The sequence below is a fragment of the Giraffa tippelskirchi genome, chromosome 9 (genome assembly GCF_054371585.1).
Source record: "Giraffa tippelskirchi isolate mGirTip1 chromosome 9, T2T-mGirTip1v1.2.pri, whole genome shotgun sequence".
Classification (NCBI taxonomy): Eukaryota; Metazoa; Chordata; class Mammalia; order Artiodactyla; family Giraffidae; genus Giraffa; species Giraffa tippelskirchi.
Genome location: NC_137283.1, coordinates 143,397,172 through 143,411,808, shown reverse-complemented (window position 1 = coordinate 143,411,808; position 14,637 = coordinate 143,397,172). Strand labels below are relative to the sequence as shown.

At 39.7% G+C, this 14,637-nt stretch overlaps 1 protein-coding gene across 4 annotated transcripts in view; it reads right to left on the bottom strand.

The window, feature by feature from the left end:
* Nucleotides 1-14,637, bottom strand: part of ADGRG6 (adhesion G protein-coupled receptor G6) — a 152,410-nt gene that overhangs the window by 43,615 nt on the left and 94,158 nt on the right. For all 4 annotated transcript variants that reach the window (XM_081530966.1, XM_081530965.1, XM_081530967.1 and 1 more), the window contains 6 exons: nt 11,086-11,228; nt 7,528-7,639; nt 6,357-6,421; nt 5,564-5,774; nt 4,048-4,219; nt 1,690-1,830 (listed from right to left, as the gene is read on the bottom strand). In XM_081530966.1, coding sequence (XP_081387092.1) covers nt 1,690-1,830; nt 4,048-4,219; nt 5,564-5,774; nt 6,357-6,421; nt 7,528-7,639; nt 11,086-11,228 — 844 coding nt within the window. The remainder of the gene's footprint in view (nt 1-1,689; nt 1,831-4,047; nt 4,220-5,563; nt 5,775-6,356; nt 6,422-7,527; nt 7,640-11,085; nt 11,229-14,637) is intronic.

The following is a 14,637-nucleotide window of genomic DNA, read 5'->3' as shown; positions in this document are numbered from 1 at the left end:
AGAGAGGCTAACATGGCCCCAGGCTTCCCTGGTGGCTCAGACGGTACATCTGCCTGCAATGTGGCAGACCTGGGTTCAATCCTGGATTGGGAAGATCCCCTGGAGAAGGGCATGGCAACCCACTCCAGTAATTTTGCCTGGAGAATTCCATGGACACAGGAGCCTGGCAGGGCTACAGTCCATGGGGTCACAAAGAGTCAGACAAGACTGAGTGACTAACACTTTCACTTTTCAGAGGTTAATACAACATTGTAAAGCAACTATACTGCAATAAGAATTAATTAATAAAAAAATACTCTTATTCTGTTTCCTTTGTGAGGGGAGTACTATTAGAACCTTCCACGTTTTTCAGTCTTCTATAAACTTACTTTAAAAACCAAATATATGTTTCCTAACAATGTCGAGGATTGGGAGATGCCAAAGGAGAAGGAAGTGATCATGTGAGAAGATGAGACTCAAAATGAAACAGTGACTGATCTTATACTGCTAGGATTTCCTCCAGTGCCCACCTCTCCTCTCAATGACCTCTCCTCCCACTATTCACATCATCCAAAACCTACTGCATTTTTTCGCGTTATTATTTGCTGGGGCTTGGCAGGCACACCTGGAAGTATGTGGGATCTTAGTTCCTCGATCAGGGATTGAACCCAGCCTCCCTGCATTGGAAGCGTGGTGTCTTAGCCACTGAACTCCCAGGGAAGTCCTCTCCTATTATTTCAAAAGGTGCCATTGTTACACGTCTCCAACGACTTTAACAAATGCATTTTTAAGTGTTTGCAGCTATTAAATCCTTCAGAGCAATTGCATGTAATTACATTCTTGATTTACTCAAAAATTGTATATAGCTTGTTCTTAAAGCATTTGCTGATAACATTTTAAAGTGTTTCGAGTTAATGACTGTAAACAGTTTCATGTTCCCCCTTTTACTTCCCCGTAGCCTCCTTTGCCCGTCTTCTAAACGTGACGCCTAGCGCAGTGAAAAACATTTCTACTGGCTTTGAAACTTGCAGTTCTCTCTTACATAGGTCACACTGTTTGATATACACAGGTATCTCAATTTAACAGATAAAACTTTTATTGACAGGGGTCAGTGAAACGGCTCAAAATGAGCTGTACTTTCAAAGGCAAACAGAGGTCATCAGTGTTTGCTGGCAGGGGACTTTCTAGTATTTGGAAACGATGCCAATAAAAATGATAATATGTGCTCAGCACAATGCCACGCTACTCGGGGGATGTGGGAAGGCCAAAGGCCATTTGAAATACTAATGGGAAAACTGATTAAAGCCAAGAATGCTGCTCATTATGTAAACAGTGCTTCCTGCTGAATCAAGAAAAAAAACCTTTCCTTTGGCACACAATTTCTTTAACTCTGAAGATCTAAATTGCTGGAGAGCATAAAATACTTAACAAAGAAATAAGAAATAATAACTTCTCCACAAATTCCATTTCTAATTGCATCACGCAAGTCTTAATCTGATTTATTCAAAAAACTTAAATGAACACATCTTATTAATAAGCATATGATTATCAGAAATAAAGTATTTAAGGTTATGTTAAATAACTTTTTAAAATACAGTAGATTAATTTTTCTACACCTCTTGACATATTTTTGAGAAACTTGAACTTTTATCTTTCGTTTTAAGCAAGGAAACTATTTGATTGAAAAATAGTAAGTTAATGAACACTTACCTGGAAAAGTCCAGTTTTATTGAAGAATGTAAATTGTGCTCTTTTAACTAATACAGAATCTTCTTCACTTAGGTTCTCAAGTAAGTTTGGAGGCAAAATGACAGAAGCCAACGGATCCATTTGTCCACTCTTAAAATCCATCTGTCACACACACAGACACCAGTTGAGTAATCATATTTAAATTGCAATGATAACTTGACTCCCTAGGACAGTATCTGCCATCATCAAAACTCAGCCTGGTCTCCTCTTTACTTCTACCACAGTCTCTGCCCTCAGTACAAGTCCCTTACAAACAAAGGCCTGGATCTTATTCGAGTTTTGCAAATGTGGCCAAATGAGAAATGTATTGAGTTTAACTCAAACAAACCGAGAAATCTATAAATCAGTTGACATTTTCAAGTATAAACATTAGATTTGCACTTAATAGATTTTGAGTTTTTCTCAAAACACACTGAAAAAATAACTACCAGAAAAAAAAAAAAAAGGCTGGAGTTCATTTGTTTTATTGCTGAGAATGAGTATCTTTTCACTAAGGAAGCAGCTGAAGTTTTATGAGCGTTCTTGGGTATCATTTTTCCTGAACCCACAGATCACGCCACCGTGTTTTCCTGCAAATGGGCCTGAAATGAGACTGACGCTGACTGCTTTTTCACTCTTAAAATGTGAAACAGAATTAACTCCAAAAGAGCTGCTGGTCCAAAGCAGAAAAAAAGTTCTTCCTTATATCCAGATTTGTAAATATTCTATCTTGAATTATCTCCACAGTTAAGAAGCATGACATGCCACTTAGGTGTTCTCCCGTGTCAAGGGTGATGTTTCAATCATTTCATTTGCCCATGTGGCTAACACTGTCTAGTACATAGGAGGAACTTGACAATTATTTGCTGAAGTGTCCCTTGAACAGATCAGAGAGGATCTCCATTAATCTGGCCCCAAATTTTTGTTCAGCCTCATTTTCATCTGCCATTCTCAGCCTTCTATACCATTGTTTCTCAAAATACAAACCTCACATCAGCAGTACTAGCAAAAATCTGGGAACTTGTTGAAAGTGCAAACTTGGGAGATCACTCAGGACCCTAAATTAGACTCTCTGGAGGTGGGACCCAGAAAATTTTATTTATTTATTTATTTATTTATTTATTTATTTATGGCTCTGCTGGGTCTTCATTGCTGCGCAGGCTTTCCTCTAGTTGGGGCAAGCAGCGGCCACTCTCTAGTAGCAGTGTGTGGGCTTTTTGTGGTGGCTTCTCTTGGGTTCTTTGATAGCTCAGATGGTAAAGAATCTGCCTGTATGCGGGAGACGCAGGTTTGATCCCTGTGTTGGGAAGATCCCCTGGAGAAGGGAAAGGCAACCCGCTCCAGTATTCTTGTCTGGAGAATTCCATGGACAGAGGAGCCTGGCCGGGCAAAGAGTCAGACACGACTAAGCACCTTTCACTTTTCACTTTCTCTTGTTGCAGGTTTCAGTAGCTGCAGCACATGGGCTCAGTGGTTGTGGCTCCCAGGTTCTAGAGCACAGACTCAACAGTTGTGGTGGACAGACTCAGCTGCTCTGCTTCACGTGGGATTTTCTCAAACCAGGGATCAAACTTGTGTCTTCTGCATTAGCAGGTAGATTCTTTATCACTGAGCCACCAGGGAAGCCCCAGCAATTTGTTTTGATAAGGTCTCTAGGTGGTTATAATGTAATAGTTTGAGAAATACTGGCAAAGAGAACATCAAGCATCGTCCCATCTTTGGGTCCTTAAAAAGGTCTTTCTTCTGACTAAAGGAAAGTGAAAATTGCTCAGTCGTGTCTGACTCTTTGCAACCCCATAGACTATATAGTCCATGGGATTCTCCAGGCCAGAATACTGGAGTGGATAGACTTTCCCTTCTCCAGGGGATCTTCCCAACCCAGGGATCGAACCCAGACCTCCCGCATTACAGGTGGATTCTTTACCAGTTGAACCACAAGGGAAGCCCAAGAGCACTGGAGTGGGTCACCTATCCCTTCTCCAGGGGATCTTCCCGATCCAGGAATCAAATCGAGGTCTCCTGCATTGCAGGCGTATTCTTTACCAACTGAGCTATCAGGGAAGCTCTTTCTTCTGACTAAACTAATCCCATATCCCACTCCCAGCAGGGTGGTACTCACTCACAGTTTAACATTTAATTCCACTATCACTTCCTGGAGAAGGTAAGCTAAAAGTATACCTCCTCCCTGAGTGCACAGGCCTTATGGCTACTGCTGCTATTAATCGTAGTCAGCCTTCAGACTTACCTTCCACCCCTAGAACCAAGATCTCCTTGCCGTAGCAACTAGCAGACGATCAGAGGTTTTTGTCTAATTGATTACAGAAACCACTAACTTATTACCTGGAAGTATGATTCATTATTGCTTGGAAGACCAATGCTAAAATTTGAAATTTCATTGGTCTCTGGGGACACAGATGATACTCCAAGAGCCAGATTCCGAGTTGTGATATTCACGTGTGTTGTGCTCTGTAGGTCTATCTTGAAGGCCAATTCATCAATTGTTTTCAAAGCTCTAAAGAAATAACAATAACACTGTTAAGGAACACATTTTAGGTACCTGCACACATATGATTTCCTACAGGAAAAAATACAAACCAAATAAAATCGTCCTTAAATATTTTGATCTTAAAGAAATTTTTTTTCGACCTTAATATGCATATCCATTAAATTAATTACCTCATACCACAATAATATCAGTTAAAACACTGAATTCTAGAGATAAACTTGAAGAGAAATATATGCTTTAAGGAAAAGCAATAATAAAGTTATCCTAAACAAATACTCTGTTTTTCATCTATTTTAGCCTTTCTTTCCTCATATGAAAAATTCTCTTCCTACTTTACATTGAGTGAGAATCAAAGGAAATATGATAAAAGTATTTTTTTGAATTGCAAGACCCTATAAAAAAAGTTTGTAATTATTATTTGCATAAGGTAAGTTAGAGAATACATTCTAACAGAGATAAAATTTTCATCAAAGAAATTTGGTTGAAAGAAAATAGAAAGAAAAAATATCTTAGTATGCATGCATGCTCAGCTACTCAGTCATGTCCTGCTCTTTGTGACCCAATGTACTACAGCCGACCAGGCTCCTCTGTCCATGCTATTTTCCAGGCAAGAATACTGAAGTGGGTTGCCATTCTTTCCTTCAGGGAATCTTCCCTACCCAGGGATTGAACCTGTGTCTCCTACATCTCTTTCACTGGCAGGCAGATTCTTTTCCACTGAGCCATCTGGGAAGCCCAAGTATCTTAATACTAACACATTAAATGAAATAACTGGATACAAATTGAATTATGTAAAAATAGGTATATTTCACCCTTCCCTAGGCATTTTCATTTCAGAAGTATAACAGTCACAGGGTAGTGGCTGTTTTGTGTCACAGTCCACAGAATAGTAGCCAACAATGACCACATTATACCTAAAAGATGTGAGCTGAATGTTTGCTAAGTATATCCTTTGCAAGCAAAAAGTGTCATAAATTTATATATATATAATATATTCTAAATATTAAAAAATGTTTATGCTAAATATATAAATATACACAATTTATCTTTTGAATTTATACCAGTTAACATTTTTCAGATGAAAAAATGAAATACCAATTATGTCTTTCTGGGACTATTTACACTACCTAGCCAGGTGGGCAATCCTAATCAATTTGTATATTATTTTCTCCAAAAAAAAAAACCCCACAGAATTTTGAAGTACATTTTGTGAATGATCTTGGGAAATATCAGTGGATCTTCTAGAGATTTAAATTATGAAAGCTGGGCACTGAGCATTCAGATCTGTGAGAAACTACATAACAACACATGTATCTAATAAACATTACTCTGGAAGAAAAACAAACTTACTCAGAAGACGACTCAAGCAAATCACTGTCTGGGCTGGTTAAAATATTCGAAAATATATTCATTAAGGTTGAGCCAAGCGTTATATCAATGTTTTCTTCTTTATTTACAATCCTTTTGACCTGTTCTACGATGCTGGTGATATTGGCTGAGCTTAACGTCTGCCCGTCACCAGTTAAATTTAAAATCTGATTGGCAACTTCATTTGCTTCCCCTAAAAATATGACAGAAGAACATACAGTTTTACGTGTGGATTCTGGGCAGTTCTAGGAATCCAAAACATAGTGTAACATTTCACTTCGCAGTAAAGCAGCCAATCAGGTCTCCTATGTGGACCCCTTAGCCTGATTTTCACTGGACAGCAGTATTTCTTTACACACACAAACTAATTTCTCTCTTTAGTGAGACACAAACTGTGCTTATAAGCAGCTTAGGTAAATAACTTGGAGGGACCAATATTCACACACAGTTCTAAGTGAGATGCTCGCAGAATCACTAAACAAGTATGTATTTGCTGCTTAAAAAAACACACACAATCTTAATTTACATAGTCTCTTCTCCAAAATTTTCTTACTATTGTTAATCTACTACAGAATAAGTATAACAGAAAGTCAGAATGAGCAAAAACAGTATTTTCTACTTTAGTTGAGGCAAACAATCATTTGCTTAACTTTTAATATCACAATGGTATCAGGACATGATACCACAGAACAGAACATGTCCAAAGAAGATGAAAACCATGAAACTTGAGGTCATATTATTTTGCCTTGGAGAACTGAAGACATCTCTCACTTACTTGAGCAATTGGAGACATCGGGAGGCCCCCAGTAGGCTACAGAAGTGTTGACAGGGTCATAATAACTATAAAACAAAAAATGTATTTTAAACGTTTGGCAGACATGACATTACAGCTGACAAAAGTAGTTAATAATAAGCTTTAGAATTTCCCTTGATATCTAGGTAAGTTTCATTTGAAGACTATAACAATGGACATAAAATTCATATTAAAAGTTCTTATTGGGAAAAAAAAATCAGGCACATGCAACAGGGGAAAAAAAAATACTAGCAATAGCCTATATCCTAGCATAGGATTCATCAGGTTACTAAAGCTAAAAGCATAGTTGCTAACGTGGATCAAGCACCACTTTAAGAACTTTCTAGATAAAATCTCACTTTGATTTCCCATAACTCTGTAAAGCAAATTAGAATCCATGTTTTATAGATGAGGAAACAGACTTAGATAAATCAAGGAATTTTCCAAGGTGTCACAGGCAGGAAGAGGCAGAACCACAATTCAAAGCCAAGTCCCTTTCTTTCCTCTCCATCACTTGTCAAACCCAGCAGTAGGGGCAAAGTATTTCTACACGGGCAGTTTCAGTGTCTGAGCTTCCCTGCAAGAAAATTGTCACTGAAGGTAGGGTGGAGGGTGAGCAACTGGATTTGACCTGTTATTCAGTTAATCCTGTTAACCTGTCTGAGGTTTCCATTCAACAATTAGAGAAAAATCCACACCCTGACAGTCTCCACTAGCCGACTGCCCTGACCTGGATCTTGTCTTTCTTCTTTTTGATGTCTCTTTTCCCTCCAGTGATGACCACTCCAAAGATTTAAAAAGACTTGGTATGACATGTGACATATATGCATGTCATGTCATGTTATGTATATACATGTCATGTCACGTATATGCTGGCTCTGTTCACCAACTTTGCTCTGGAACTTCCCTCTGGTTTTCAAATTGCCCCATCTTTCTTTGAAGAAGGCTAAACTAGTATGTTGCTTGAAGAGCAAAAAACCACTTTTTTTGGTAACTTACCTTCCTCATCTTTACCTCACATGGATTTGACGTACAAAGAGATTCATGTCCTTCTTTCCTATTAATATACACTGCATGGGAACTATGGTACATCGCCTGTAACTCTGGAAAGTAGGTACATGGAGTTTGCTGGCAAGAGTCAAGAAAGTATTACCATGTTCGTGAAGCAAAGAAGCCCTGTTTCCCCGGACAGGAAATTCTGTATTCAGAAGGTTGGATGCTTGGCCATTTATAGCCTTTGGGCTCCTCATCAGCCTGACATACACCTATATGAAAATAAGACCCAACATGAGAAATATTAACCTATTTCTTGAAATTAGAGATGAAAGATGAGAGCAAAACAACAATGTTGGTAATTAGGTATTTATTCCATGCAATACTAAAATAACAGGTTTTTATGTTTAGAATTTATAGAAGTTTAGAAGCTATGAAAAATAAACATTAGCTGCATTTCATATTCAAGATTATATCTTTAAAAATCATCAAATAAAAACACATACTTATGTGAGTATAAAAATGAATCAGACAATATTATTCCAACATAAGTCATTTGTAGATAAAATTATTAAATAGTTGCTGTTTAGTTGCTAAGTCATGTTCAACTGTTTTGCAACCCCATGGACTGTAGCCTGCCAGGCTCCTCTATCTATGGAATTCTCCAGGCAAGAATACTGGAGTGGGTTGCCATTTCCTCCTTCAGGAGATCTTCCAACCCAGAGATTAAATCCGTATCTCCTGCAATATCCTGCAACGGCTGGTGGATTCTTTACCACTGAGCCACCAGGGAAGCCCCTAGTAAAACAGATTTACTGGAAAAAAAAAAACCTACATAAAATGAAAACTGTCCTGAAAAATTCAAAATGTAATTTAATCTTTTTCAAAGAAAAAGCCTATAAAATAGTGCCTCAACAGTGTTGTTGTTGAGTTGCCAGCATGTTTTATAGAAACAATTTCTGGTTGCTCTGAAAGCACGTTTCACCTGGCAATTTGCTAGGGGAATGGCAAGAAGATAGCTGTAAGCCACACATCTTGCACACACACCTTCACCTCAAATCATCCCACTTATTGTCTGAAAACTGTCTGCGTGAGAGCTATGACATAAATAACTCAGATTTTATACTTTAAAAATATAAAAATAAAATCACTATATCAATAACAAAATCTCATATTTCAGTACTGAAAAATAGCAAGTTACATGAAGACTACCAGAAAGCAGTAGTGTAGTTACCAGTTGAACATTTAAATAACTTTCCTATCTATATTCTGAACTTTTCTTCTCCCAACTGGTAGAAATTTTTCTACAAAAGCAAGGTCTCCAGCATTGCAGGTGGATTCTTCACCAGCTGAGCCACAAGGGAAGCCCAACAATACTGGGGTGGGTAACTTATCCCTTCCTTCTCCAGCAGATCTTTCCAACCCAGGAATCGAACTAGGGTTTCCTGCATTGCAGGCAGATTCTCTAGCAACTGAGCTATCAGGAAGCCCTAAGGACTTCTCTGGCGGCTCAGATGGTAAAGCGTCTGCCCACAATGCGGGAGACCCAGGTTTGATCCCTGGGTCAGGAATATCCTCTGGAGAAGGAAATGGCAACCCAGTCCAGTATTCTTGCCTGGAAAATCCCATGGACAGAGGAGCATGGTAGGCTACAGTCCATGGGATCACAAAGAGTCGGACACCACTGAGCGACTTCACTTCACTTTCTACAGAAGAACAATACAATATGGAATTTAAGCGGTCTAAGTAACACTGTGCTCAGTCCTGACTCTTTATGGCCCCATGGACTGTAGCCTGCCAGGTTCCTCTGTCCTTGGAATTTTCCAGGCAAGAATACTGGAGTGGGTGGTCATTTCCTCCTCCAGGGGATCTTCCCAACCCAGGGATCGAACTTGTGCCTCCTGCACTGGCAGGCAGATTCTTTGCCACTAGCGCCACCTGGGAAGCTCTAAGTGGTATAAATTACATGTCCAAGTGTGCAGAGAGAGCTCTTCAGGGATTCCTCAACCTCTGAGGAACAGAGATAAGGCTGGTCCTCATGGGCTCCTTTGTCACATACAAACTACATTCATCAAGCTCCTTCTTTGTGGAGACCCCTATGTGTGAAAGGGGAGCCTTTGTACTCTGCTCATCCCCCTGTATCCTCGAGGCACTGGTTCCAGAAAACGCATTCCTCCCCCGCCAGTATACTGAAATCTGAGAAAGCTCATTTCCCTTGTGTAAAATGTAGTAACATTTGCAACAACCTATGTATATCTTCCTGTATACTTTATATCATCACTAGATTACTTACAATAATAAATACAGTGTAAATGCTATGTACATAGTTTTAAATACAATGTATATGCTAGGTAAACAGTTGGCCAGGCATGGCAAATTCAAGTTTTGCTTTCTGGAACTTTCTGAATTTTTCCCCTCAAATATTTTCAATCCAAGGTTGGTTGAACTACAGATGCAGACCCCATGGAGACTGTGTATGCTGGCACATTAGAGATGAGGGTTTCCTCAGAGAAGCAAGGATGCGTGCTTCCTTGTTGCACTGCGATTCTGGCTGCAGTCATAATCATGCTTTTAGAGGCTGAGGAATATCTGCTTCCCTCACTTCAACTTCCTGCGTATGTGTAAGGAAATGTGTCAAAGTTTCCTTTTCTTTTGAGCTCTACTAATTCACCTAATCGGCTGTCATCATAACATTAGAACGATTACTTTACTTTTTCTTATCCATGTTTTCGATCATTTACTTTTCTCAAAGATGCCCATCAAGGAGCATTCATTTATTTATTCATGCATTTAAATGCTCAGGAATGTGCTGGTTGCTGGGAAGGAGGTGGGAAGTGAGAGTGTTGGGAGAAAAATAAGATGTATTCTCAAGCCAGAGGAAATTTCTGGTTAAAGAAAATATATATGAGAACACAAACAAGTCAAGTCAAATTCATGAGTCTTCTATATGGATGGTACTCTAGGTCTGTGGACAGCATGAGATGGAGGCTCCCAGGCAGTGACAGCTATTTGTACATGATGATGTCAGAAAATGCTTCACAGAAGAGGCGACTTTGGGCTGTCCTTCATACCATGTAGGTGATCATCAGGTGGGCAGTGAGAGGTGAGGAAAGAAATGTGGGCAAAGAAAGAAAAGAGCACAGCACGTCTGGGGAAGTGCTGGCAGCACCACACCTATGGCTGGAGCTTTGGATGTGAATGGCGTCCGGGTGAGAAATCAATCTAGGTTTGGGGTAACTCCCAGATTTCTGGTCTATTCCTGCATAGATGGTGGTATCATTAACAGAGACAGAGAACATAAAAGAAGAGGATGTTTATAACAAGAAATTGTCTTTTATAAGATTGACTTTATTGGAGATCCCATATGCACATACACACACTCTCTTTATACCCAAAGTTGAAGCCAACTCTGGTCAAGGTTATCTTGGCATTTTGCTCATATTCTTAGTATTTTCACAATAGGCTCCCCAAATAGAGTATCAACTTCCATCTGCCTCTTTCATTCCCTTGGATTCATAGGTATCAAGGTGCTATCTTTTATGCTAATCTTGTCATCCATTTGTTAACAATGTCACCAATAAGATGAACTTTATCATCAGAAAAAATAGCTTTAAATAAGCAAACACACAAAGGAAGAATATTTTTGTTGATTTTGTTTCAACTTAACCTGTTATATAGTCACATAAATGCATATAATAAAACAATTAAAGGCACTTACCCAGTTGTCTCACATTCACTGTATGTAGCCTCAAGCCCTCATCCAGGGACTCATTATTTCTTAAGAGCTTCTGCTCAATGGTTCTTCCTTCTAAAGTGGGATTGTTGGTAGCATTATAAACCAAAAGAGCCCAAATCACCAACCTAGGAAAACAATTCAGATAGAATTGCTGCTGCTGTTGCTGACCAGTCAGATCATTTTTTGGTGGAAAAATAGAACATTTGCATATGGTAGTAAGAAGGTAACCGTAAAGTATTGAGACTAAAGAAATACATCAAAGCATTCAAAGACTTCTGTCCCTGCACAAATTATAATGCTAAAAAAATGTTAAAAAGTTATAACCTTAAAAAATCTCAATATGAACATTTTATAGAATACTGCATGTATTATCTATCATAGTATAGATAGATACATATATCTATATATCTATCATACCCCATTTCTTTTAAGAAATACTTTAATATTTTATAGCATACATGCAAGAAAGAGTCATATTCGTGGTTAATTCTACACTATTTCTTCAAAGTCAAAAATAAAGTTTTTTAAGAAAAATTAGAATTTCAGCTAATCTGATTAAACAATCAGATTAATCGGATTAAACCCAAGTAAGAAGGTAGGTGCTAAGAGAGGGCATCAGAGGGCAGACAGACTGAAACTACAATCACAGAAAACTAGCCCATCTGATCACATGGATCACAGCCTTGTCTAACTCAATGAAACTAAGCCATGCCATGTGGGGCCACCCAAGACGGACGGGTCATGGTGGAGAGGTGTGACAGAATGCGGTCCACTGGAGAAGGGAATGGCACACCACTTCAGTATTCTTGCCTTGAGAACCCCACGAACAGTATGAAAAGGCAAAAAGATAGGACACTGAAAGATGAACTCCCCAGGTCGGTAGGTGCCCAAAATGCTAGTGGAGATCAGTGGAGGAATAACTCCAGAAAGAATGAATGGATGGAGCCAAAGCAAAAACAACACCCAGTTGTTTTTGGACAACACCCAGTTTTTGCAACAGCCAGTTGAAAAAACAACACCCAGTCACATCCAGTTCTGGATGTGACAGAAGCAAGGTCCGATGCTGTAAAGAGTAATATTGCATAGAAACCTGGAATGTTAGGTCCATGAATCAAGGCAAATTGGAAGTGGTCAAACAGGAGATGGCAAGAGTGAACGTTGACATTCTAGGAATCAGCAAACTAAAATGGACTGGAATGGGTGAATTTAACTCAGATGACCATTATATCTACTACTGTGGGCAGGAATCCTTTAGAAGAAATGGAGTAGCCATCATGGTCAACAAAAGAGTTCGAAATGCAGTACTTGGCTGCAATCTCCAAAACGAGAGAATGATCTCTGTTCATTTCCAAGGAAAACCATTCAAATTCATGGTAATCCAAGTCTATGCCCCAACCAGTAATGCTGAAGAAGTTGAAGTTGAATGGTTCTATGAAGACCTACAAGACCTTTTAGAGCTAACACCCAAAAAAGATGTCCTTTTCATTATAAGGGACTGGAATGCAAAAGTAGGAAATCAAGAAACACCTGGAGTAACAGGCAAATTTGGCCTTGGAGTACAGAATGAAGCAGGGCCAAGGCTAATAGAGTTTTGCCAAGAGAACACACTGGTCATAGCAAACACCCTCTTCCAACAACACAAGAGAAGACTCTACACATGGATCACCAGATGGGCAACACCGAAATCAGATTGACTATATTCTTTGCAGCCAAAGATGGAGAAGCTCTATACAGTCTGCAAAAACAAGACCAGAAGCGGACTGTGGCTCAGATCATGAACTCCTTATTGCCAAGTTCAGACTGAAATTAAAGAAAGTGGGGAAAACCACTAGATCATTCTGCTAAGTCGCTTCAGTCGTGTCCGACTCTGTGCGACCCCATAGACGTCAGCCCACCAGGCTCCGCCGTCCCCGGGATTCTCCAGGCAAGAACACTGGAGTGGGTTGCCATTTCCTTCTCCAGTGCATGAAAGGGAAAAGTGAAAGTGAAGTCGCTCAGTCGTGTCCGACTCTTAGCAACCCCACGGACTGAAGCCTACCAGGCTCCTCCGTCCATGGGATTTTCCAGGCAAGAGTACTGGAGTGGGGTGCCATTGCCTACTCCGACTAGACCATTCAGGTATGACCTAAATCAAATCCCTTTTGATTATATAATGGAAGTGAGAAATAGATTTAAGGGGCTAGGTCTGATAGACAGAGTGCCTGATGAACTATGGACGCGAGTTCATGACATAGTACATGAGATAGGGATCAAGACCATCCCCAAGAAAAAGAAATGCAAAAAAGCAAAATGGGTGTCTGAGGAGGACTTACAAAGAGCTGTGAAAAGAAGAGAAGAGAAAAGCAGAGAAAAGCAAAGATATACCCATCTGAATGCAGAGTTCCAAAGAATAGCAAGGAGAGATAAGAAAGCCTTCCTCAGCGATCAGTGCAAAGAAATAGAGGAAAACAATAGAATGGGAAAGACTAGAGATCTCTTCAAGAAAATTAGAGATATCAAGGGAACATTTCATGCAAAGATGGGCTCAATAAAGGAGAGAAATGGCATGGACCTAACCGAAGCAGAAGATATTAAAAAGAGGTGGCAAGAATACACAGATGAACTGTACAAAAAAGATCTTCATGACCCAGATAACCACAATGGTGTGATCACTCACCTAGGAGCCAGACATCCTGGAATGTGAAGTCAAGTGGGCCTTAGGAACCATCACTATGAACAAAGCTAGTGGAGGTGATGGAATTCCAGTTGAGCTATTTCTAATCCTAAAAGACGATGCTGTGAAAGTGCTGCACTCAATATGCCAGCAAATTTGGAAAACTCAGCAGTGGCCACAGGACTGGAAAAGGTCAGTTTTCATTCCAATCCCAAAGAAAGGCAATGCCAGAGAATGCTCAAACTACCGCACAATTGCACTCATCTTACACGCTAGTAAAGTAACGCTTAAAATTCTCCAAGCCAAGCTTCAGCAATACGTGAACCGTGCACTTCCAGATGTTCAAGTTGGTTTTAGAAAAGGCAGAGGAACCAGAGATCAAATTTCCAACATCCTCTGGATCATCGAAAAAGCAAGAGAGTTCCAGAAAAACATCTATTTCTGCTTTATTGACTATGCCAAAGCCTTTGACTGTGTGGATCACAATAAACTGTGGAAAATTCTTCAAGAGATGGGCATACCAGACCACCTGATCTGCCTCTTGAGAAACCTGTATGCAGGTCAGGAAGCAACAGTTAGAACTGGACATGGAACAACAGACTGGTTCCAAATAGGAAAAGGAGTACATCATGTATGGATGTGAGAATTGGACTATAAAGAAGGCTGAGTGCCAAAGAATTGATGCTTTTGAACTGTGGTGTTGGAGAAGACTCTTGAGAGTCCCTTGGACTGCAAGGAGATCCAACCAGTCCATTCTAAAGGAGATCAGTCCTAGGAGTTCATTGGAAGGACTGATGCTGAAGTTGAAACTCCAATACTTTGGCCCCCGGATGCGAAGGGCTGACTCATTTGAAAAGACGCTGATGCTGGGAAAGATTGAG